The 27,263-nt window shown below is 39.9% G+C and overlaps 1 protein-coding gene across 1 annotated transcript in view; it reads right to left on the minus strand.

The window, feature by feature from the left end:
• Positions 1–27,263, minus strand: part of DYNC1H1 (dynein cytoplasmic 1 heavy chain 1) — a 163,615-nt gene that overhangs the window by 67,216 nt on the left and 69,136 nt on the right. The window contains 10 exon segments of the mRNA XM_053697444.1: positions 10,564–10,693; positions 10,791–10,954; positions 11,126–11,291; positions 11,393–11,514; positions 11,600–11,806; positions 18,738–18,971; positions 19,655–19,795; positions 19,879–20,109; positions 20,235–20,462; positions 20,567–20,723. Of these exon segments, the coding sequence (XP_053553419.1) occupies positions 10,564–10,693; positions 10,791–10,954; positions 11,126–11,291; positions 11,393–11,514; positions 11,600–11,806; positions 18,738–18,971; positions 19,655–19,795; positions 19,879–20,109; positions 20,235–20,462; positions 20,567–20,723 (1,780 nt within the window).

The following is a 27,263-nucleotide window of genomic DNA, read 5'->3' on the forward strand; positions in this document are numbered from 1 at the left end:
AGAGCCTGAAGGATCACACAAAGTTCTAGGATGTTGATAGGTAATCTCGCCCTCCTGAGGAGGACCACACTCCCTGCACCCTCCGGAACTTCCCAACAGCACCCCAACCCATTCAGGCTTGCATCTGTAGTGGTCAGGTAGCCAGAAGAAAAAAAAGAAGCTCCACTGGGTCAAATAAGGGCTGTCTCTCCACAATGAGAGAGACTGTTTGACTTATGAACTGAGCTCTATTTGTTGTTCTAAGTGAAAGCAATCCTTTGATCACTGTTGAAGTATGAATAACTAACGGGGACAAAGATGAAAATTTAGCAAAAGGTACTGCGCCTGACGCCGCTACCATAAGACCAACTACCTTTCATGCACTGTGCTACAGTTGGGAATTGAATCATCTGTAGAGAAACGGACATGACTTCTGCAGTTTGTCCTTGCAGGTGGTCTGTGAGAAACAAAGGACATTTGAAACAGAGTCTATTATCACTCCCAGAAAGACTACCCTTGTAGCTGGGATAAAGAACTCTTGGAAATAAGGAACAATGGAGATTCCCTGTGTAGCTGAGCACCACTAGCATGAGACCCTAAAACCTTTGTGAGAATGCGAGGGGCAGTGGCTAAACCAAAAAGTAGAGCAACAAACTGTCAATGTTTGTTGAGAAAAGAAAAATCTTAGAAATTGGAAATGGTCTTTATGAAATGGGTTGTGTAGTTAAGCATCCTTCAAATCTATGGTTTTCATAAATTGATGCTCTTGAATCAGTGGCAAAATATGGTTGCGGACCGTTTCCATCCTGACAAATTTGTTTAGGTTCTTTAGATCCAGAGTGAGATGGAAGGAGGAGAGTCCTTCTTTAGGCCTTCTGAAATCTAATCAATCTGCCCCCCTACCAGAGAGTCCTCTGAACATGTGGCAGTCCCTTCATGCAGATTTTCTGACTGGAGTTGGGACTACTTTGGTTGGTTTATTCTTAGACTAGGAAGATCTCCTGTCTTCCAGGAAGGTTTGGAGGGAGTCAGACTTCTGGTCTATGGCAGAGAGAAAAAAAAAACAAAAACTATTAGTTTGCCTAAATTTTCCCTTCGACTTCTTGTCCCTGAGGAAGAATGGCTCCTTTACCTCCAAGTAACAGTTTTAGTGAGGGTAAACTCGCCAAAGTCCCAATTTACATAGTACTGTCAGTATTTCTAGTACAAACATAGTACATCTATTGTTATACCCCCATTTTATGTGGCTCTGTTACCTGCTTCTATGCTGCCTCCGTGTCAGAAATTCTTATGCAGTTTGACAGGCAGCCGTTGCATCCAATAGGAGCGGCACCATACGATATATTTTGTTTGTAATAGAAATACTGATATTGATATGCATATATTTAAAAAGTACTTTCATACTATGTAAATGACTTAGGTGAGTTTACCATCACTTTAATGATGGAGGTCTATCTCTGATCCAAAAAGCAATTTACCCTCAAAGGCAATGACAAGAGTCTATTCTTAGAGACAAGATTACCTGACCAGGATATAAGCTATAAAGCTCTCCTTAACAGAACAGCAATGAACATATTAACAACAATTATTTAATGTCAAAAACTGCCATTGCACATGAAATTATTAGATATCCTCAGAGAAAAAGAGAAAGAGCAAGTGCACCAAAAAGGATCCTGCAGCAGAGAGAGGGGCACCAAAAAGGATCCTGCAGAGGTCCTTAAACAGGAACTACCACCTGCATAGGGATAGTCATGTATTTTGCTAGAGTGGAAATAGCTCCATCCACATTAGTAACCGCTTCCCAGGCTGGCAGATTATTTTCTTAAAGAGGTCACATCTTCTTGAACATGTTTGGAGTATAAGGAATGCATTGTCGCTTCCATTCTTTGGCAATATAGTCTGTAACCAAGTCTAGAGCTTCAGCAGCCTTAAAGGGACACTGAACCCAAATTTTTTCTTTCGTGATTCAGATAGTGCATGAAATTTTAAGCAACTTTCTAATTTACTCCAATTATCAAATTATCTTCATTCTCTTGGTATCTTTATTTGAAATGCAAGAATGTAAGTTTAGATGTCGGGCCCATTTTTGGTGAACACCTGGGTTGTTCTTGCTGATTGGTGGATAAATTCATTCACCAATAAAAAAAAGTGGCTGTCCACGAGTTACTGAACCCCCAAAAAAAGCTTAGATGCATTATTTTTCAAATAAAGATAGCAAGAGACGAAGATTTGATAATAGGAGTAAATTAGAAAGTTGCTTAAAAATTGCACCCTCTATCTGAATCATGAAAGAAACAATTTGGGTTTAGTGTCCCTTTAAGGACTTTTGGCAGAGCTTTAAAAACTCAAATTAACTTATTTACAGGTTTTGGCGTTTCTGTAGTCTGTTCTGACATTTCTAAGGTGTTCCAGAACTTTCTATAGAAGGAAACAAATATGATCCACTCTAAATCTGAATGTGGAGTCATACTCTTGTCTTATATTACAGGCTCAGAAACTTATGAGGAGATTTCACCCTCAGTAACAGTACTCATATGGTGTTGTAAACTAGGTGGGTAACAGAGCAAGATTGTTATCCCCTTGATTCATATTGGCAGGCATGGGCATTAGAAGTCTGCCAGGCAAAACTGACAGAACTATGGCTTGGGAACTGGAAATGTTAAACCCAATTACCACACAGTAGCTGGTTATTTGAACTACTGGAACAGTTTTGCAAAACAAACAGGGAAAATGAACAGCATTAGTTTCACTGAGCTTCAATAAATCCCTGGAGGTTCTAATGGTTCAGACATATTAAGTTGGGGTATAGACATGACTGACAAAAATTAGGCAAATCTGAGTATATATGGAATTACAATATTATCTACAATGTAGAGAACCAATTGTATTAAAATAATACAAGGAACAACCTTTAAAACACAACCCTAGCAGCAAAAACAAGGCAGAAATGAAAGCCCCAAAATTTGTTCTCATAAATTATGTTGAACTTTCCCCACCCCACTTAGCAGCTTTTATAAAAGGTACACACAACCTCCTGGGCTAATGAAATAGCTGCTAAGTGAAACTAGGGAATAGTCGTGACCATTTGGAGCCCAAATCTCCTCATTTTTAAGTGTTAAGCACATAAGTAAAGCACTAAGTGAAAGGACTGGAAACCCCCAAAACTAGGTCAGTACCTATGTTAGAGAGTACTAGTGATAGTTCCTGGGCCTACTGTGTGGTGTCTGAGTCACTGACTGCAGAACCCCTCCACTGATCTAGCAGCTTGCTGAGGCCTTCTCTCTCTCACAGAATGTGATATAGTAGAGAGCAAATCAAGTGCAAGTAAACAATACTGCAGGATATTTGCAGATTTACCAGTAACTCCTCTGGTGGAGGCTAGGGCTGGGGTCGCCCCGCAATGCAAAAAGGGCAGTAATGGCTGAGATATTAACCCATGAGGGTACTGACATGCCATAAGAGTGGTATTCCTTAACCCCTATTACGCTCAAGCATTCTGAATCTTCTTTGAGTAAAAAGAGAAGAGGGGGGCTAAAGGGTCTCAAGTTAGGTCTGAGCTCCCACTAATAAATTAGAAAATAAAATCTTGATTGCTGAGCACCTAACTCAACCTCTTACCTCGGAGGCCAAGAACTAACTGGAGGAGGGGAGGGAATTATAAGATCTTGCAAGGGTTCTTGACCTCCCACCTAAGTGGCGGGAAGTATATCCCACATGTTATGGACACCTATGGACTCATGTTACGAAAGAAATGCATATTTTGGGTTACACAAACATTTACTGTACAGGACACAATGCAGAAGTACAAGGGTTTCAGTGAAAAAAAGAACAAGGTTTACAAAAGTAGACCTACTAAAAGAATATAATTAATTATGGTTCAAAGCACTCATACGAATAATTGACATTCATTTAAACCAAACAAACTGACAGAAAAAAAATATATATATAGTTTCTAGAATATTCAGTATTTTGCTAATAATATGTTAGCAGAAACACAGCTCTACTGATGGGTGTCTCAACCTATGTCTATAATGTAATTCTGATCATTTTATATCATTTTAACTATCGTTTTAATACATGCATGCTGTAGTAACAGGAGAGTTTTTATTCTATAACTTAAAGGGACACTGAACCCAAATTTTTCCTTTCGTGATTCAGAGAGAGCATGAAATTTTAAGCAACTTTCTAATTTACTCCTATTATCAAATTTTCTTCATTCTCTTGGTATCTTTATTTGAAATGCAAGAATGCAAGCTTAGATGCTGTCCCATTTTTGGTGAACAACCTGGGTTGTTCTTGCTGATTGTGGATAAATTCATCCACCAATAAAAAACTGCTGTCCAGAGTTCTGAACCAAAAAAAAAAAGCTTATATGCCTTCTTTTTCAAATAAAGATAGCAAGAGAACGGAAAAATTGAGAAAAGGAGTAAATTAGAAAGTTGCTTAAAATTGCATGCTCTATCTGAATCATGAAATCATTTTTTTTGGTTCAGTGCCCCTTTAATTCCCAGCACACCTATAGGCACCATTAATTTGATGTTCCATAAAAACAGAATTTATGCTTACCTGATAAATTACTTTCTCTTGTGGTGTATCCAGTCCACGGATTCATCCTTTACTTGTGGGATATTCTCCTTCCTAACAGGAAGTGGCAAAGAGAGCACACAGCAGAGCTGTCCATATAGCTCCCCCTCTAGCTCCACCCCCAAGTCATTCAACCGGAGGTTAAGAAGAAAAAGGAGAAACCATAGGGTGCAGTGGTGACTGTAGTTTAAACAAAAAATCTACCTGACTTAATAGCCAGGGCGGGCCGTGGAATGGATACACCACAAGAGAAAGTAATTTATCAGGTAAACATAAATTCTGTTTTCTCTTGTAAGGTGTATCCAGTCCACGGATTCATCCTTTACTTGTGGGATACCAATACCAAAGCTTTAGCACACAGATGAAGGGAGGGAACAAGACAGGTACCTTAAATGGAAGGCACCACTGCTTGCAAAACCTCTCTCCCAAAAATAGCCTCCGAAGAAGCAAAAGTATCGAATTTGGAAAATTTGGAAAAAGTATGCAGCGAAGACCAAGTCGCTGCCTTACAAATCTGTTCAACAGAAGCCTCATGTTTAAAAGCCCATGTGGAAGCCACTGCTCTGGTAGAATGAGCAGTAATTGTTTCAGGAGGCTGCTGGCCAGCAGTCTCATAGGCCAAAAGGATGATGCTTTTCAGCCAAAAGGAAAGAGAGGTAGCAGTCTCTTTCTGACCCCTCCTCTTACCAGAATAGAAAACAGTGAAGATGTTTGTCTGAAGTCCTTAGTTGCTTGTAAATAGAACTTTAAGGCACGAACCACATCAAGATTGTGTAACAGACGTTCCTTCTTCGAAGAAGGATTAGGACACAGAGAAGAAACAACAATTTCCTGGTTAATATTCCTATTAGACAACCTTAGGAAGAAAACCGGGTTTGGTACGCAAAACTACCTTATCTGCATGGAAAATCAGGTAAGGTGAATCACACTGTAAGGCAGATAACTCTGAAACTCTGCGAGCAGAAGAGATAGCTACCAAAAACAAAAAACTTTCCAAGATAAAAGCTTAATATCTATGGAATGTAAGGGTTCAAACGGGACCCCCTGAAGAACTGAAGAACTAAATTTAGACTCCAAGGCGGAGCCACAGGTCTATAAACAGGCTTGATTCTGACTAAAGCCTGAGTAAACGCTTGAATGTCTGGTACTTCTGCCAGACGTTTGTGTAAAAGGATAGACAAAGCAGATATCTGTCCTTTTAAAGAACTAGCTGACAATCCTTTCTCTAATCCTTCTTGGAGAAAGGACAATATCCGAGGAATCCTAATCTTACTCCATGAGTAACCCTTGGATTCACACCAACAAAGATATTTTCGCCATATCTTATGGTAGATTTTCCTGGTGACAGGCTTTCAAGCCTGAATCAGAGTATCTATAACCGACTCAGAGAAACCATGCTTTGATAGAATTAAGCATTCAATCTCCAAGCAGTCAGACGCAGAGAAATTAGATTTGGATGCTTGAAAGAACCTTGTATTAGAAGGTCCTGCCTCAATGGCAAAGTCCAAGGTGGGACAGATGACATGTCCACCAGGTCTGCATACCAAGTCCTGCGTGGCCACGCAGGCGCTATCAGAATCACCGAAGCCTTCTCCTGCTTGATTCTGGCGACCAGACGAAGGAGGAGAGGAAACGGTGGGAAAACATAGGCCAGATTGAAGGACCAAGGCGCTGCTAGAGCATCAATTATCCCGGGACCTGGACCCGTAGAGAGGAAGTTTGGTGTTCTGACGGGACGCCATCAGATCCAACTCCGGAGTGCCCCATTGCTGGGTCAGTTGGGCAAACACCTCCGGGTGGAGTTCCCACTCCCCTGGGTGAAAAGTCTGACGACTTCGAAAATCCGCCTCCCAGTTGTCTACTCCTGGGATGTGAATTGCTGAGAGGTGGCAAGAGTGGTCCTCCGCCCACCTGATTATTTTGGTTACTTCCATCATTGCTAGGGAACTCCTTGTCCCCCCTTGATGGTTGATGTAAGCTACAGTCGTGATGTTGTCCGACTGAAATCTGATGAATTTGGCCGCAGCTAGCTGAGGCCATGCCTGAAGAGCGTTGAATATCGCCCTCAGTTCCAGAATGTTTATCGGGAGGAGAGCTTCTTCCCGAGACCATAAGCCCTGAGCTTTCAAGGAGTCCCAGACTGCACCCCAGCCCAACAGGCTGGCATCGGTCATTACGATGATCCACTCTGGTCTGCGGAAACACATTCCCTGCGCCAGGTGATCCTGAGACAACCACCAGAGAAGAGAATCTCTGGTCTCCTGGTCCAACTGTATTTGAGGAGACAAATCTGCATAATCCCCATTCCACTGTTTGAGCATGCATAGTTGCAGTGACCTGAGGTGTATTCGAGCAAAAGGGACTATGTCCATTGCCGCTACCATTAGTCCGATTGTCTCCATGCACTGAGCGACAGATGGTCGAGGAATGGAGTGAAGGGCTCGGCAAGTAGTTAAGAGTTTTGACTTTCTGACCTCCGTCAGAAATATTTTCATTTCTACCGAGTCTATTAGTGTTCCTAGAAAGGGAACTCTTGTGAGGGGGGAGAGAGAACTCTTTTTGATGTTCACCTTCCACCCGTGAGACCTCAGAAAAGCTAACACAATTTCCGTGTGAGACTTGGTTCTTTGGAAAGTCGGCGCCTGAATTAAGATGTCTTCTAGATAAGGCGCCACTGCTATGCCCCGCGATCTTAGAACCGCCAGGAGGGACCCTAGCACTTTTGTAAAAATTCTGGGAGCAGTGGCCAACCCGAAGGGAAGAGCCACAAACTGATAATGCTTGTCCAGAAAAGCGAACCTGAGAAACTGGTGATGAACTTTGTGGATAGGAATGTGTAGATACGCATCCTTTATATCCACGGTAGTCATATATTGACCTTCCTGGATTATTGGTAAGATTGTCCGAATGGTCTCCATCTTGAATGATGAGACTCTGAGGAATCTGTTTAGAATTTTGAGATCCAGGATTGGTCTGAAAAATCCTTCTTTTTTGGGAACCACAAACAGATTTGAGTAAAAACCCAGCCCTTGTTCCGCAGTTGGAACTGGGTGGATCACTCCCATTGTATGTAGATCTTCTACACAGCATAAAAACGCCTCTTTCTTTGTCTGATCTGTAGACAGACGAGAAATGTGGAACCTTCCCCTTGGAGGAGAGCCCTTGAATTCTAGAAGATATCCGTGGGATACAATCTCTAATGCCCAGGGATCGTGTACATCTCTTGCCCAGGCCTGAGTGAAGAGAGAGAGTCTGCCCCCTACTAGATCCGATCCCGGATCGGGGGCTACCCCTTCATGCTGTCTTAGTGGCAGCTGCAGGCTATTTGGCCTGTTTACCCTTGTTCCAGCCGTGGTAAGGTTTCCAGGCTGCCTTGGGTTGTGAAGCATTACCCTCTTGCTTTGCAGCAGGGAAGGATGAAGCGAGACCGCTCCTGAAATTCCGAAAGGAACGAAAATTATTTTGTTTATTCCTTGTCTTAAAGGACTTGTCCTGAGGGAGAGCATGGCCTTTACCCCCAGTGATTTCTGAAATAATCTCTTTCAATTCAGGCCCGAAGAGGGTCTTTCCTTTGAAAGGGATGTTCAAGAGCTTGGATTTTGACGACACATCGGCCGACCAGGACTTTAGCCACAGCGCCCTGCGCGCCAAAATGGCGAAACCTGAATTTTTTGCCGCTAACTTAGCTAGTAGGAAAGCGGCATCTGTGATAAAAGAATTAGCCAGCTTTAGAGCCTTAATTCTATCCATAATGTCCTCGTATGAGGTCTCCGTCTGGAGCGCATCTTCCAGCGCCTCGAACCAGAAAGCAGCTGCAGTAGTTACAGGAATAATGCACGCAATAGGTTGGAGAAGAAAACCTTGTTGAACAAAAATTTTCTTAAGTAAACCCTCTAACTTTTTATCCATAGGGTCTTTAAAAGCACAACTGTCTTCGATTGGTATGGTTGTGCGTTTAGCAAGTGAAGAAACAGCCCCCTCTACCTTAGGGACCGTCTGCCACGAGTCCCGCATGGGGTCAGATATGGGGAACATTTTCTTAAAAACAGGAGGGGGAACAAAGGGAACACCTGGTCTATCCCACTCACTAGTAACTATATCCGCAATCCTCTTAGGGACCGGAAACGCATCAGTGTAAACAGGGACCTCTAGGTACTTGTCCATTTTACACAATTTCTCTGGAACCACCATAGGGTCGCAGTCATCCAGAGTAACTAATACCTCCCTGAGCAATAAGCGGAGGTGTTCTAGTTTAAATTTAAAAGCCAATGTATCTGAATCTGTCTGACGAGAAACCTTCCCTGAATCGGAAACTTCTCCCTCAGACATCCAATCCCTCGCCCCCACTTCAGAGCGTTGTGAGGGTATATCGGATATGGCTACTAAAGCGTCATGATGCTCATAATCAGTTCTTAAAACAGAGCTATCGCGCTTTGCAGGTAACACGGGCAGTCTAGATAAGAATACTGAGAGGGAATTATCCATGACTGCCGCTAATTCTTGTAAGGTAAAAGAGTTAAACGCACTAGAGGTGCTAGGCGTAACTGGTTGAGACACTTGGGGAGAGGTTGACGGGCTACCCTCGTTACCTTCAGTCTGAGAATCATCTTGGGCCACATTTTTAAGTGCAACAATATGATCTTTAAAGTGTATAGACATATCAGTACAAGTGGGACACATTCTGAGAGGGGGTTCCACCAGGGCTTCTAAACACATTGAACAAGGATTTTCCTTGGTGTCAGACATGTTTAACAGACTAGTAGTAAGACCAACAGGCTTAGAAATCACTTTAATCAAGCAAAAACACACTTTGCAAAAAAACGTTACTGTGCCTTTAAGAAATAAAAAAGGCACACAATTTTCCAAAACAGTGAAAAATGCACCAAACTTTCTGAAATTTTCACAGTATGTACCTAAAGCATTGGCAAGATTGCACAACTAGCAAAAAAGTCGATTAACCCCTTAATGCCCAAACCGGATCAATAGTAAGCTAACAGACCGGTTAAAACAACTTTAGCACCTTGCCACAGCTCTGCTGTTGCCCTACCTTCCCTTAGAAGTCAGATTTTTGGGGAAAAAGCTTCCTATGGGTCCTCAAACTGTAGCAGGAGCCTCCATGTGAACACAGCCTGAAGATCTAGTCAATCTAACTGCGCATCTGAGGCGTGAAATTAGGCCCCTCCCACCTTACTCCGGTGCTGTGAGGCCTAAGAAACACTCCCAAGAGTTATAATATTAGCCATGTGGGTAACAACCCCTGAAAGAAAACCAAAAGGCCCTTCAAAGTGTCTCAAAAAAACAATATTTATTAGTAAAAATCGTTTTCCATAAAAAAGTGTCAACTTGCCCTAAAATAGTGTCAACCAGCATAAATTAGCCCTGTTATGTAAGCTTGTAATTCCATACTTAGTCTCTGAATAAAGCTTACCCTTCCCTCATGGGGATCTTGTCAGTCTCTTCTAGCATTATCACAGTCTTGTCTAGAAATAAATGACTGAACATACCTTATTGCAGTCTAATCTGCAAACCGTTCCCCCCAACTGAAGTTTTCTGGTACTCCTCAGTCCAGTGTGGGAACAGCAGTGGATTTTAGTTACAACATGCTAAAATCATCATCATCCTCTCTGCAGAAATCTTCACCTCTTTTCTGCTAGAGAGTAAATAGTACAAACCGGTACCATTTAAAATAAACTTTTGCTTGTAGAAAACAAAAACTAGAATTCTAACACCACATTCACTTTACCCTCCCGAAAGGGACCCTATTGTTTAGAGCCGGCAAAGAGAATGACTGGGGGGTGGAGCTAGAGGGGGAGCTATATGGACAGCTCTGCTGTGTGCTCTCTTTGCCACTTCCTGTTAGGAAGGAGAATATCCCACAAGTAAAGGATGAATCCGTGGACTGGATACACCTTACAAGAGAAATGTTAGTACCGTTTTTGGATTATTCTAGTTTCCTGTATCTTACATTTGATTTGTGCCTTGGCTACTACAAAAATATACCTTTGAGAGCCAGTTGCTGTACAAAATAGGTCTGTTCAAGGCTTTTTCCTTCTCCACATTAGGGAAATGTTTTAGCGCCACCATATCTATGTTTTCATCAGTCCAGCGTCTCTCTTCATCTTCAACAAGTCTAATTTAAAATAGAAGTATGAAAACAATGATTGCACTATCCTCTCCAAACAGACAATAACTCAAATAACAGTGCAATAACTCATAATCTACAATACCTGTCCTGGAAGAGTCGAAGTGCTTCATGTGCCCAAATCCTGATCAGACCTTCAACAGGTAATGTTTCAAGAGGTCTCAAAGCTTCAAAAATACCTCTCACCCATCGGGTCATTTCACGGGGTGAATATATATAATGTGGCTGGGTGTCCTGTGTAAATCTTTCCTAAAGAAAAAAATGTTGTTTTATTAAGGGAGCTATACTAAACACATAGATGGATATAAAGAAACAGAGGGAAAAAAAAAAAAGGTATAAATTGTGTTATTTAGACTTCAACCAAGGATTAATGTCAGCTGTTAACATTTACACATTAAAAGTAACATTATGTACACTTACTTGTGACATGGTGTAGAACTCAACCATAGCAGCAGTTAGAGGCTCTGCGTACGTGCGCAAGGAAGGAATAAGCCTCAGCATTGCACGATTGAAAGTGCCATAGATCTGAGTCAATGAAGCAGGTCCTGGATAATCAACATACACTACTGGTACATGACGCAAGAACCTGAAGAAAAATAAATATTTAGTCTTGTGTAGTTATTGCAAATCGTTTATTTATAAAAGTATTTTTACCCTTGCTAGTATCTCCTAAGCAAGTGTGTTTACCTATGAGACAGTGGCTTTCTTCCTGGGTCAGTTGGAGGATTGCAAGCTCCAACAAATTGAATTCTTTCCAGTTTAACCCATGTTTGGTCAGATGTTCTGTAGAAACCTCCATGTTCAACCATCTGTAATTAATAAAATTCCATTACACGTTTTGTAATAAATGAAAGAAATAATTCTTAGTATAAAAAAAAATATGGAAAAACATACCTGTCTAATGAAAGACAGGACTCTTTGTGTGCCATACTTATCCATATCTGGCAAGTTTATTTCATCACAGAAAAGAACCAACCATTTTCCTAGTTGAACAGGTGCCAGTACAACACCATTGGGTGTACGCCGGTACTCACAATAGTGATCAAAAGTTTTAAGCAGTAGCTCTGGTGTAGTTGCACTGGAAAAGTTCAGGCCAACAACCTTAAAAAAAAAAAAAAATTAAAAAAAAAGTTTACACATATCTAAAATATTGTGTTATACTACACCCATCACATTAATCTAATAACTAAAATATTTTTATTAAGATTGGTACAATAGTTATTGCCGTATTTACGGCCATATTGCAAAATATTATGTTTTTCACACCTCAAACACTTTAACAGTACTGGAACAACTTATTAAAATGTTCAAGGTGACCAATCCCTAATTTAAAGTGACATATTTGAGCTGTTCTAAAGTTAAACGCTTTGTATAGAAATAAAAAATGATAAATGTTCAAGGGAAAAGTGAATAGTCCATTTAATGTTGAACTTTTATGATTTAGAGGGAGAAAGCAAATTTAAACAACTTTAATATGTACTTCTTTTGAACACTATAGTTTGGGATATGATTTTTATTGTCTGTCATAGTGTGTGTTAAGTTATTTTATTGTATTTAAAGTAAAAAAGCAGAAGCTGTTAGACATTCATCCAACCATAGCATATGGAAACTTGAGATGGACACTTTTTCTGACTTTTGTTATCCATTATTGTGTTGCTATGTGTTCAAGCAACATTACTGCATAATATCACCTTGTACGTTGTAGTCCTATTCTTCTTTAATAAAGTATTTAATTTGTTTTTCTGTTATATAATTTGTAGGCTCAGTAGCTGCTGATTGGTGGAGGCACATACATGCCTCATGTTATTGGCTCACCCATGTGCATTACCGTTACTTCAAGTTTACACAAATGTGAAAACACAAAAAAACAAAAATGTATGCTTACCTAATAAATGCTTTTCTTTCCAGGCATGAAGAGTCCACAAATCAATTCTAATTACTAGTGGAAATTCAACTCCTGGCCACCAGGAGAAGGAAAAGAACACCCCAGCAAAGCTGCAAGTAATCACTCCCACTTCCCATAAACCCCCAGTCATTCAGCCAAAGGAATATGGAAAGAGATGATGACACAAGGGTATAGAGGTGCCTGAGGTTTGAAAAACAGACAAAAAGTCATCTTAAAATTAAATTAAGGTGCGGAGGACACTGAATGGAAGGGAGGGAGAACAAGACATGCGAACCTAAACAGAAGGCACCACCACTTGAACTTTCCTCCCAAAGGAAGCCTCAGCTGAGGCAAAATTATCAAATTTGAAAAATTTGGGAAAAGTATGCAACAAGGACTAAGTGGCCACCTTGCAGATTTGTTCCACAAAAGCTTCATTTTTGAAGGCCCAGGAAGAAGAGACAGCCCTAGTGTAATGAGCCGTAATTCTCTCAGGAGGCTGTTGTCCAGATGTCTCATAAGCCAACCGAATAACACTTATCAGTCAGAAAGAAAGAGTAGAAGAAGTGGTCTTCTGGCTCTTACGCTTACCAGAGAAATAAACAAACAGGGCAGTAGTAATCTCTAGTTGTTTGCAGATAGAATTTCAGAGCACGCACAACATGAGAAGGATTAGGACAGAACGAAGGAACAACAATTTCCCGATTGATATTGCGGTCCGACACTACCTTAGGAAGAAATCCCAACCTGGTACCAGACCGCCTTAACCGCATGAAAAATAAGGTAAGGGGTATAACACTGCAGAGCTGAAAGCTCACTCTGCGAGCAGAAGAAATAGCGTAGGAAAAACAAAACACAGATGTAGGTTTGACATCAAAAACTTAAGTTTTATTAGCCCTTTTACGAGTCTCAGCGACTAGTTTCAGAGTCCTCCAACGTAGCTAGAACCTCTTTCAAAAGTAAACAGAGGTTTCAAGCTTAATGGGACAGTCAAGTCCAAAAAAACTTTTATAATTCAATTAGTGCATGTCATTTTAAACAACTTTACAATTTACTTTTATCACCAATTTTGCTTTGTTCTCTTGGTATTCTTAGTTGAAAGCTAAAGCTAGGAGGTTCATATGTTAATTTCTTTGACCTTGAAGGCCGCCTCTAATCTAAATGCATTTTGACAATTTTTCACCACTAGAGGGTGTTAGTTCATGTGTTTCATATAGATAACATTGAACTCATGCACGTGAATTTACTGAGGAGTGAGCACTGATTAGCTGAAATGCAAGTCTGTCAAAATAACTGAAATAAGGGGGCAGTATGCACAGGCATAGATACAAGGTAATTACAGAGGTAAAACGTGTATTATTATAACTGTGTTGGTTATGCAAAACTGGGGAATGGGTAATTAAGGGATTATCTATCTTTTAAAACAACAAAAATTCTGGTGTTGACTGTCCCTTTAAATCTAAAATTCTAGATTTCTGCTGTACTAGCAACTGCGGATTCCAAAACAGAGATCTCGAACTCAGAGGCCACTGAGGAATGCTCCTGCTCAGACAACGGAGATATTCTTAGATTTTCTCTCTTACCAGCAATAGGTAAGGCACTCAAAGCTGCAGAGACTGCAGAAGTCAGTTGTGCAGCAAAGTCACCTGGTAAATACACTCCCAGGAACCGCAGGGCACTGCTAGTATAAACTGCTAAAAGCTTGGGACGTTTGAGGAGAAAGCGGAGGCATAGCACGGACAATATTATCCTGAGAGACAGATGGCTCTGAGTGGGAATCTGTATATTTAGACAATGTTTTATTTAAACATGTGGCACAAAACTGCACAGGAGGAATAATCTACACCTCCAAGCAATATAAACATTTGTCAAATGACAGAGCAAGGTTTTTTATCAGCATCCATCTTGTTGGAAAGGGATTCCCAAAAGTAAATATCACATTTCTTGGCACTTTTGACTGATAAATAAAAAAGCAGGCAATAACAACCGCTAAGAGAAACAAGGCACCGCTATACCTCAGCCTAGCTGAGGGAACCCACTGAAGATCTAAAGAGCAATATCAGATAATAAGTTTAGGATGCGCTCTATTGAGGATGTGATCTATGACCGCTAAACACACATGGACAGTGCTAAAATCTGCAGCAGAGCGATCACAATAAATAAAAACTTGCTGCAATATAGTAAAAAGTGTGCAAGTTCCCGCTACTTTAAACATTAAAGACAGTCTCTTTTGACAGATCCTAATGTGAAATATGGCCCCATTGTCATAAGGCTCCTTCTTATGATTCTCAGAGCTGTAAAAAGAAACACCACAGGGGCGGAGCTAGCATCCGAAGCAACAAGATGTATCTTTTTAGAGCTCCTGCCACTTGAACAAATAAAGCATTATATTAAGCAAATTAAGGACTCTTAAACTCCAATTTATTTTGTTTTTCACGCTTTGGAGAGCAGGACAAACAATATCTGTCATTGATACAAAGCATTTGGTGCTGCCATAGCACAAAGATTTCTTGGCCTGAAAAGATGTCTACACGGAGTAAGACGCCATTTTAGAGCACGTCTGTGGGGCTTTATTACTATTTCTATAGCTTAACTGAGCCTTCAGTTGTATTATGGAGGGGCTTATCTCTGCTAAGCTACGCAACTTACTTATATCCCTGGACACCCAACAACATGAGCTACTTAATGAAGTGAGAATGGCCATGAGGGCGCAGCCGGATTCACCAACAGTTTGTAATACTGAGGACTCAGCAGGATTTAGCCCTCCAGAAGCGCTGCGCTGGAAAAGAAAGGCACCTCAAGAGGCAAGAGGCATATACGCAGTACTAGCGCACGAAACTTGAAATCTAATATGGTTGAGTCGTCACAGTTCAGTGTGTGGCGCAATTCTCTACAGACCTCTACTATTGAAGTAGGGCATCCCGAGCTCAGTGCGTTCTAATTTACTTCTATTATCAATTTTTCTTCGTTATCTTGCTATCTTTATTTGAAAAAGAAGGCATCTAAGCTAAGGAGCCAGCAAATGTTTGGTTCAGAACCATGGACAGCACTTGTTTATTGGTGCTGTCCAATCAGCAAGGTCAATCCAGGTTGCTCACCAAAAATGGGCCGGCATCTAAACTTACATTCTTGCTTTTCAAATAAACATACCAAGAGAATGAAGAAAATTTGATAATAGGAGTAAATTAGAAAGTTGCTTAAAATTGCATGCTCTATCTGAATAATGAAAGAAAAAAAATTGGGTTCAGTGTCCCTTTAAACCCTTAAACTCCAGTATAGCAATTTCAGTGCCCTGACAGTGCTGCCCTAATAAATATCCCCTAATAAAGGATAATAATGTCCAATATATTGTGCACAGAGGAATTTAACCTCTAAAATGCTGAGTCCTTCCAACTCTAGAAGGTAAAACCACTTACCTCTGGATCCAGCTGCAGGGCAGGAAACAGCTCCTCAGGTATGACAGACTCAGCTGACCTCTGACAGGGACCTATAGAAAGAAAAGCAGAGTAACCAACCCTGATTTTCTATAGAGGGGTAGCATAAATGTTGGAAGGTAAGCAAGGACTACCTAGCTGGCTTCCAACTGCTATAAGCCACCATTACTAAAGAGAATTACATGGACACAGCATATCTCCAATCCTTGCTTGCAGGGAAAAGTACCCATTAAAGGATTAATGATCTCCAGACACCATCTTCACACATCCTCCTGATGTAAAAAGCAAAGAATGACTGGGGGGGTTTATGGGAAGTGGGAATGATAACAGCTCTGCTGGGTGGCCAGGAGTTGAATCCCCACTAGTAAATAGAATGGATTTGTGGACTCCATGCCATTGTAAAGAAAAGGTGCGCTACATAAGAGGTGCCTCATGGTGTAGAACAGTAAAACAGAATACAGAGCATGTGACTTGAGACAAGGTCAAACCCACAATTTATGGTGGCACGTTTAGTGCTGGCGATGCAGACCGAGACTTCAGAGATGCCCGGCAGACTCACGTCACAGGAATCACTGGACAGCTCAGAGAACGTCAGTCACTATGTCAGCAACAGTGGAGGAGTCAAGGATACAGCAAAGCAGACAATGAAACCGTCACACAACACAGGTTGCAAAAGGAGGTTGTTCTTCATCCCAAGAAGAAATCCATCGGTCTCCTCATACCATCAACATATCCGTTCTTTCATCTGTGTTTTCTCCTTGCCTGTAGCCGCCTTTTGATATGTTGATGGTATGAAGAGACAGATGGATTTCTTCTTGGGATGAAGAAATCCGCCTTTTGCAACCCATGGCGTAACGTCCCCTGGTCTGATTTGCCGTGTCCTTGACTCCACCCACTGTTGCTGACGTAATGACTGATGTTCTAAGAGACGGCCAAAGATTTCTGTGACGGGAGTGAGTTAACCAATCAGCTCTGAGGTCTTGGTCTGCTACGCCAGCACTAAACGTGCCATCATAAATTGAGAGTTTGACCTGGTCTCAAGTCACATGCTCTGGATTATGTTTTACTGTTCTAAACCATGTGGTGCCTCTCTTTGTGTCTTCTAGGACTTTGAATAACTTACTTTAACAAAGGATACCTAGAAAATAAAGCAAAATTAAATAAGAAAATAAAAAAACAAAACAAAAAAAAACAACCTTTCCAACTTACTTCATCTGACTCGGGAAACTAAACATTTGAGTTTCATGTTCCTTTAAATTATGATATATTGTGTAAGACAATAACCTTGTCTAAGGTTAGAGGTTTTGAATACATTTCAAACAAGCTTTGCTCCCCTTGAACAACATCTTATTTCCCAGGACTTCATAATAGGCAAAAAATTCACACAAAAAAAGGTCTGTGCCCATCCACCCAGATAAAGAGAGAACAGGTAATTTTTTTCAACTCTAACGAACCTTTAATAATTTGGTAGACCATGTCATTTTAAGATTATCGAACCTGCACTATTGTGTTTTTAGCCCCCTTAACTCTGATCAGTGGCCCTAATTCCACAACTGTGACTTGGATCTACTTGGGACCAGCAGTCCTCTGTCGGTCCTGAAGTGGTACTTCTACTGTGTGTTAAACCCCTATGTTGTGATTAAACTAACTGTAGTGCATGATTGAGAGTCTTAAAATGACATGCTCTAATAAATAAGAGAGCATGTCATTTTTCAATTATTATGGCCCTTTAAATTTCGAATTTACATACACAATCAGTTTTAACAAGATTATACATGGACATCATTTTGTACAAAACGCAGAATGAAAAGAAGATATAGATCTGAAAACGAAAAAAGTTTAGTTATCCTTTAAAATATTAAAATATCACTTAAGTTAAAGCTGTCCAACATTCTAACAAGTGGAATGAGTTTGAAAATGTATAAAATGCATCACCTTGTTTGCTACAACTGTTTTTCAATAGCCAAACTCCACTTACCACTTAAAGTGATGGTAAATCCTAGCGTTTTTGAAAACCATTCATCAGTTTTAAAAAAAATTGAAAAGGTAACTATTTCTCAGCTGCTTCAGCGCTAACCTAAGCGCCTATGGCCGCCCACGGCACAGCTACATTTTTTCAATGAGGTGACGTTTACACCACCCTTCAGCATTATGCTGTAAGCTAGCACAGCTAACGGCTAAAAGGTGAAAACTTCTTCTCACTGAGCTGTGTTGCGGGCAGCCGGAGCTCTTAGGTCAGTGCTGAAGCAGCAGAGAAATAAAAAAATAAAATTAAAAAAATATATTTTGTTTTTTTTAACTGATCTAATCAAATTAGAGAAACAGAGGATATGTGGAAGGGATAGGGTTGCTATAGCCTGTCATGTGCTTACATTACAGGAAAAGAGAGCAAAATATGTCATTAAAATTTATATTACAAAGCTATCTACTACACGATCAAATGTTTTATATTACAAACTGTATTACAAGCGTTTACAGCCCATTTAAATGATAGCCAATCATATTACTAGGAAAGACTATTATTTGCTTGTGTCTGGACTAACATTGGCAAACAACTGTCTAAAGTAGCTATGTCAGACCCCAAGTGGATAAAATACGGAGAGGGAGGATGGACAGAAAACACAAAAATATTTAACTAAAAACTACAATTCACAAAAAATAATAATAATAATAATAATAATAATAATAAAACAATTAAAAAAAAACACTTTACCTCCATGTCAGGAAGTGCCCTCAAGGCACTGAAGAGGGTCATAGTTTTGCCAGAACCTGGAGGACCACACAAGACTAGAGGTTTGTGTTCTGCAAGCCATGTGTAGAGCAGAGCCTCATGTCGAACTGTATCCAAAGTTGGAACAACTACATCAGGAGCAGCAACTTTATGAGTCTCAACTTCAATTTGGGGAACTTTGGACTGCCATGGCATCCATTCACCACTGATGGATACCTACAAGGCAATTTTGAATATTTAAATTAAAATAAGCATGCACATCTTTAAATAAGTATTATTTACAGAGAGTACAATTCTGAAAAAAGGACAATTTGATCATTTATATAAACACTAGGGGTGTCTGAATTCCTTTTGCAGGAATTTTAAACAATATTTAATTTAAAAAACTAAAAACGTAGGGATTAAAAATCCTAAATGATTATGAGCCTGAATCCCTATTTCCTGGTATTTGTCAAACATACATCCCACATTTTAAAAAAGAAACAACCAACCAATGAAACTGTATGGCTCATCAATATACTGGGTGGCTTCAAGGTCTCACAAAAACGTGACAACCCCTGCATATATCACTATTTCTAAATCTTAAATTAAGTAGAACATTTAAAACGTTACAAAGCATTACCTAGCATTCTCATTGATTATAGTCAATAACTGAATCTACTTAATTTCCTTTATGTTCCCTGTCCATATTAAATCACTTGATCCTGTCCATTTACAATCGTCTGTATACAGATGTAAACCTCAGCTAGTAACATGACATAATTAGAATAGATACTCACACAGTCTATATGGCCTTAAAATTTTCAGACTAAAAAGGTCACACAAGGGAATTAAAAAGAACCATATGAAATACCAATTAAAAAAACATTATTCCTGATACAAAATTAATAAAAAGGTACCTCATAATCAATTATGGGTATGTTGGGTGCAGATGGTAAGGGTATGGTTGTAATTCTTCTGATATATTCGCCCAATTCAGCTCTAATTTTTAGACGCCCATCTCCAGAGAAAGACCACAGAATGGCATAAATAAGGTAACGCTGTCATGAGGAAAAATGTAAAATTTATTTGTAAATATTCAGAAAATTATTGCATTCTATTATTTACAAAAAGCAAAGATTACCTGAATGTAGCGCTCAAGCTGATCAATTGGCATTGGGAAATCAGGGTGATTAGAATTGTACTGGGCAATGTTACGACATGCCTGGTGCAACATAGAGAACAGAGATCCAAGGCAACGCAAACGTGTGAGGTCCATAATATGCTCCAGTTTGAAAGCATGCTCAAGGGCTTTGATGACCAGACCATTTGATGTGAAATATGGCTGCAAGACTGTAGCTGCATCCCTCTGGATCTATAAAGAGTTAACAAAAGTTAACAACAAAAGCATGTTTGACTAACTCACTGTCTGCCAGTGAGAGCTTTAACATATAGCATACCAACGTGTTGCAGATTCCTTGAGTAGCATTGCTAGTGTACCTGTAGCATTGGAGAAGCAGTTTCTTCACTCTCTTCTTCTTTGCCCTTCCTCATGCGTTGGGCTTCATCTTCCCCTTCATCCAGTGGTATGCTGCGGATTCTTGCCAAGAAGTTGTTGAAGATCATGTCTGTACTTAAGACATCCTCACTGAACCAGACCATGCCACATCTGGACACAGTTGCCAAAGTCGCATACTTGAGATCCTGAACTTCAAACATAATACGCACCTAAAGATGGAAATATACATTGACACAAGACAGTTTTTTTTTAATTTTATAACAATTAATCCACAAAATATAGTTCTTGTGATGAAATGAATACACATAATTACATTTGGTGGAAGACTCAAACGTTCGCCATTGGGAAGAGTAAGAAGTTTATTGTCATCCAAGACAGAGTTAAGGTTCTCAACCCACTCAGGATCCACATCACCATCAAAGATAATCCACTGACGTTTTTGTAATTCTCCTCGAACATTGTCAATAATCCTAAAAATATGGAAATATACATGGTGAAAAATCAAAAGGGCATCTAAATTATTCTCAAACCAATGAATAATATTTAATTGTGTTTAATAAAACCCTGACTACTGTTTTGATCATGCATATCTTTTTACATTTACGTAGATTACAAAATGTTGAATTTACAAGTTCATGAACAAGGGAATAAAGTCTGAAAACTATTTGAATCCACAAGTAAAACGTTTTAGATTCAATAAAAAAACAAAATTGTATTACTCACTAATAAAATATTAAGCATGGAAATCCAAAAGGGTGTTGCAAGAGCTAAAGAAAGATTTATTTATAGGCAGAGTGAATTGGTAGTTTGTATAAAATTCTAGATAATGTCACGTGCATGAAATCTGCACAGGTTGGTAAATTTATCAATGAAGCAAAATATAAATGGTTTATACATGTTTGTTTCCAAGCAAGGTAATGCTTAAAGGGACTGAGCACATTGAGTGTGGTTTTAATTCAAGCCTTGAGAGATTATATTAAAATAAATATATATATATATATATATATATATATATATATATATATATATATATATATATATATATATATATATATATATATATATATATATATATATATATATATATACACACACACATACACACACATATATACACATACACACACACACACTATAAAGGCGTTTTTACTGTTGACTTTTCTGGACACTTTGCAAGCTCATGATATTATAAAGTGGACACATAATAAATGGAGAACGTATAATCCATAAAAAAAAAAATGAGGCACTTTGGAAATATACTGGGTGTATTACAACAAGCAAATGTTTGCTTTGGAGCACCGGTGCTCTCGCTGTAGGAAGGTGCTGTGACGTCACAGGAGAAGGGCTTACAGGACGCAACCATGCTATTCCAAGTGTGGAAAGTAAGCCGCTCTATCAAACTGTCACAGAGCAATCATAATCAAGGTAACGCTTACTTGCTTTTCACCAGGATCCTAGCTAAGTCCAGTTCGACCTTGAGTGCGGTGGAAACTGCAGTCTTTTGCTGGACAGTGGTTCTGGAATAATGCTGAGCGTTATGTGTTCCAATATGTTGTACAAGCATTCACGTATGTAACAAGCAATTTAATACTGGTATGCAGGCTGCAAACATAGTTTGTAATATGTCCTCTTATTACTCAAGATAGAATTGTAGCATCTTTTACTTTGTAGTTAGGATATTCAGCTATAAACATGCTGTGTTTGGATACATTGTAATTAGGATTATGTTTCCCAGGGATACATTCTTTTATTGGTGTGTCACATAGAAGCTTAACAATGAAAAAGATTATAAATAAGAAAATGTATGCTTACCTGAAAATGTATTAATTTTTTGACACGATGAGTCCACGGATCATCTTAATTACTAATTACATTTAAGAATACTTTGGTGGTTGTCTCTGGATCTTTGCTCCCAGGGAACCTGCTTTCAAAGTTCTTCTGGTGAATGTGCCTATTGAGCTGGGAGCATGTGCCTATTGAGGAGTAGGTTCAGAACAAGTTTATCTTCATCAATTAAAGATCTCTCAAACGAGAAATAGAAAAGGATTGGGAGTACCACATTGGCATCCCATCCTAAAACAAGAGACCCCTAGCAGGGCCTCCTGGTCCATCCTGAGTCACAAGGATGAATTACACAAATAAATAGTTGGAATTTTTTAAATAAAAATTAACACATGCATTTTTTTACTGTCTCTTTAAATTTTAAACTAACTTATTTTTGTGTGCAGAAGTAATTTAGATTAGCATGCAAATATTGCATAACATATCTACACCACAGTATAATCTTGCCGAGGTGCCATCTGGCAATCAGAATAATACATTGCAAACTTTGTTTATTACCAAAAATAAACGTTACTTCTGTAATTATAAACAGATCCGGAATGCAGCTTTTTTTATATAGCGCTGGCCGGCCCCTCATATATGAGGAAAACACTAAAGACTGTGCTAGAATTAGATAGTTGCTCTACATTCGGTTAGATCGGAATTGATGTAGTGAGCAGCTTAACACAGCCTCAAACATAGCTCCACCCCTCGTGGGCGTGATAACACCATCTCCCGGTCACCATATTATTGTGCCTAGAGATAGATAGTGCATTCCAAAACTGCCAAAACTAGCTCCACCCATGGTGGGCGTAACACCAACAACCTCCCGGTCGTCATTATGTATTAGAGAAAGGCCACCGGGAGCTAACTGAACTCTTTCTGAAAACCCTGTTGCCAACCTGGGGATAAATTTTGCTACCGCATGTAAGATAGCACTAGTCCCAGGTGGAAGATGAGACATGTCTCCCAGGACTGCATACCAATCCTGCGGACCACGCCGGTGAAATGAGGACCACCGACGCCCTTTCCTGCTTAGTTCGAGCGAAGGCTCCAGGAGAAAAATCAAATGGAGGAATTAAATATGCCATATTGAAACGCCAAGGTGTCTATTAGAACAGCTTGAGGGATCTTTGACCTCAATCCATACCTCAGGCACTTGACATTTTGACGAGAAGTCATGAAATTCAACTGCAACTGACCGCATTGAGAATCAGGCTGGAAAGCACTCCCAGCCATAATTCCCACCACAGATGAAATAAGATCTAACTTAAACCGGATAAACCCTGCCAAAGCTCACTGAGGCCAGGCTAGGAGAGGATTGAAGATTACTCTCGATTTTTAAAATGCTTATGGGAAGAACAAACTCCGCCCGAGTCCATGTTCCCTGCTCTTAGAAGGCCCCAAACAGTTCCCTTGCCCACAGGCTGGCTATCTGTTGGCACATTCACCCAGAAGAACTTCGAAAGCAGGTTCCCTGGGAGCAAAGATACAGAGACAACCACCAAAGTATTCTTAAATGCTCATTAGTAATTAAAATGATCAGTGGACTCGTGTCATTAAAAAGAAAAATAATTTTTGTTATGAAATTTAAAAAAAGAGTGCTGAATTCCCTTTCTTTCTAAAGAGGGTACAGCTATCCTCTTGTATTCTCTCTTTTTATTATTTTTGTAATTTCTATTAAAGGGTCTGCACAATTACCTTTTATAAGGTCTTGAATTAATATCAAGTTGACATAATCTGGTCTAGGATCTCATATACAGGTGAAACTCGAAAAGTTAATTTATTTCACTAATGCAACTTAAAAGGTGGAAAGAATATATGAGATAGACTCCTTACATGCAAAGCAAGATAGTTCAAGCTGTGATTTGTCATAATTGTGATGATTATGGCTTAAAGCTCATGAAAACCCCAAATCCACAATCTCAGAAAATTAGAATATTACATGCAAACAAGTATTGTACATAGAACAATATCGGACCTCTGAAAAGTATAAGCATGCATACTGTATGTACTCCGTACTTTGTTTGGGCCCATTTTGCAGCAATTACTGCCACAATGCGGCGTGGCATGGAAGCTATCAGCCTGTGGCACTGCTGAGGTGTTATGGAAGACCAGAATGCTTCAATAGCGGCCTTCAGCTCTTCTGCATTGTTCGGTCTCATCTTTCTCTTGGCAATGCCCCATAGATTCTCTATGGGGTTCAGGTCAGGTGAGTTTGCTGGCCAATCAAGCACAGTAATCCCACGGTCATTGAACCAGGTTTTGGTGCTTTTGGCAGTGTGGGCAGGTGCCAAGTCCTGCTGGAAAATGAAGTTAGCATCCCAATAGAGCAGGTCTGTGGAAGGAAGCATGAAGTGCTCCAAAATCTCCTGGTAGATGGCTGCGTTGACCCTTGACTTAATGAAGCACAGTGGACCAACACCAGCAGATGATATGGTTCCCCAAGTCAACAGACTGTGGAAACTTCACACTGGACTTCAAGCATCTTGCAGTGTGTGCCTCTCCATTCTTCCTCCATACTCTGGGTCCTTCGTTTCCAAATGAGATGCAAAATTTACTCTCATAAGAAAAGAGGACTTTGGACCACTGAGCAACAGACCAGGTCTGTTTTTCTTTAGCCCAGGTAAGATGCTTCTGACATTGGTTTGTTGTTCAGGAGTGGCTTGACAAGTGGAATACGACATTTGAAGCCCATGTCCAGGATCCATTTGTGTGTGGTGGCTCTTGATGCACTGACTCCAGCCTCAGTCCACTCCTTGTGCAAGTCCCCAACACTTTTGAATGGCCTTTTCCTGACAATCCTGTCCAGGCTGCAGTCATCCCTGCTGCTTGTGTACCTTTTTCTTCCACATAACTTTCTATTAATGTGCTTTGATACAGCACTTTGGGAACATCCAACTTTTGCAATTACCTTTTGAGGCTTTCCCTCCTTATGGAGGGTGTCAATTATGGTTTTCTGCATAACTGTGAGGTCAGCAGTCTTTCCCATGATTGTGATTCCTACTGAACCAGACTGAGAGACCATTTAAAGGCTCAGGAACCCTTTGCAGGCGTTATGGTTTAATAAGCTGATTAGAGTGGGACACTGAGCCTAGAATATTGCACCTTTTCACAATACTCTAATTTTCTGAGATTGTAGATTTGGGGTTTTCATGAGCTGTAAGCCATAATCATCACAATTATGAGAAATCACGGCTTGAACTATCTTGCTTTGCATGTAATGAGTCTCGTATATTAGAATATTAGTAATTAGAATATGAATGATAACACAAAACCTTTTCTTTCACACATGGTTAGTATTTGGCTGAAGAAATTTATTATCAATCAACTGTGTTTACTCTTTTTAAATCATAATAACAGAAACTACCCAAATGACCCTGATCAAACGTTTACATACCCTGGTAATTTTGGCCTGATAACATGCACACAAGTTGACACAAAGGGGTTTGAATGGCTATTAAAAGGTAACCATCCTCTAGTGTGTGTATATAAAAAGGTCAATGAGTTTCTGGACTCCTGACAGACCCTTGCATCTTTCATCCAGTGCTGCACTGACGTTTCTGGATTCTGAGTCATGGGGAAAGCAAAAGAATTGTCAAAGGATCTGCGGGAAAAGGTAGTTGAACTGTATAAAACAGGAAAGGGACATAAAAAGATATCCAAGGAATTGAGAATGCAAATTAGCAGTGTTCAAACTCTAATCAAGAAGTGGAAAAAGAGGGGTTCTGTTGAAACCAAACCACGGTCAGGTAGACCAACTAAAATTTCAGCCACAACTGCCAGGAAAATTGTTCGGGATGCAAAGACAAACCCACAAATAACTTCAGGTGAAATACAGGACTCTGAAAACATGTGGTGTGGCTGTTTCAAGATGCACAATAAGGGAGGCACTTGAAGAAAGATGGGCTGCATGGTCGAGTCGCCAGAAGAAAGCCATTACTACGCAAATGCTTTTTAAGGATCTTCAATAAAAGATGAATGTTTTATCCTAACAGTGCTGGTGAACTTTATGTATTTCTACATTATACAGAGGAGTTGCAGTTTTACCTCACCACCGTGCACTATTAGTGGTGCTGTATTCGTGAATAGTATTGGATTACTACGCAAATGCCACAAAGTATTTCGCTTACAATACGCCAAACAGCACAGAGACAAGCCTCAAACCTCCTGGCACAAAGTAATTTGGAGTGATGAGACCAAAATTTAGCTTTTTGGCCACAACCATAAACGCTATATTTGGAGAGGAGTCAACAAGGCCTATGATGAAAGGTACTCCATTCCTACTGTGAAACACAGAGGTGGATCACTGATGTTTTGGGTATGTATGAGTTACAAAAGGCACAGGACATTTTGTCAGAATTGATGGCAAGATGAATGCAGTATGTTATCTAACAGAACCCCCAATATTTTACTTCTTGATTAGAGTTTGAACACTGCCGATTTGCATTCTCAATTCTTTGGATATCTTTTTATATCCCTTTCCTGTTTTATACAGTTCAACTACCTTTTCCCGCAGATCCTTTGACAATTCTTTTGCTTTCCCCATGACTCAGAATCCAGAAACGTCAGTGCAGCACTGGATGAAAGATGCAAGGGTCTGTCAGGAATCCAGAAACTCATTGACCTTTTATATACACACACACAATAATTACAAGCAAACAGATCACAGGTGAGGATGGTTACCTTTAATAGCCATTCAAACCCAAATCAGGCCAAAATCATCAGGGTATGTAAACTTTTGACAATCCACAAACCTGCACAACGGAGCGCTCTCTGGAGACCCAAAAGGTTATAGAGTATAACGACTCAGTGGAGAGTGGGCGGGATCCATATCCCTAAGGACATAGGGCTACGGCAGCTAATCCTGGCGTGTGTTCACCACACTGAAAAACGATAGCAATCCAATGAAGAAAAAGAGCTCAGAGCCCAAAAGTTTATTGGGACTTAAAAACAGAAAAAGTGTCCATACAAGGACAAAGATAAAATCTAGGTTGATGAGCAGGTGCATAGAGCAGACGCGTTTCGTGCACACGCGCACTTTGTCACTGCAGGGCTCTGTGCGCTTTTTCTTCATTGGATTGCTATGTAAACTTTTGATCAGGGTCATTTGGGTAGTTTCTGTTGTCATTATGATTTAAAAAGAGTAAACACAGTTGATTGATAATAAATGGCTTCAGTCAAACACT

This window comes from Bombina bombina, chromosome 1 (assembly GCF_027579735.1).
Source record: "Bombina bombina isolate aBomBom1 chromosome 1, aBomBom1.pri, whole genome shotgun sequence".
Classification (NCBI taxonomy): Eukaryota; Metazoa; Chordata; class Amphibia; order Anura; family Bombinatoridae; genus Bombina; species Bombina bombina.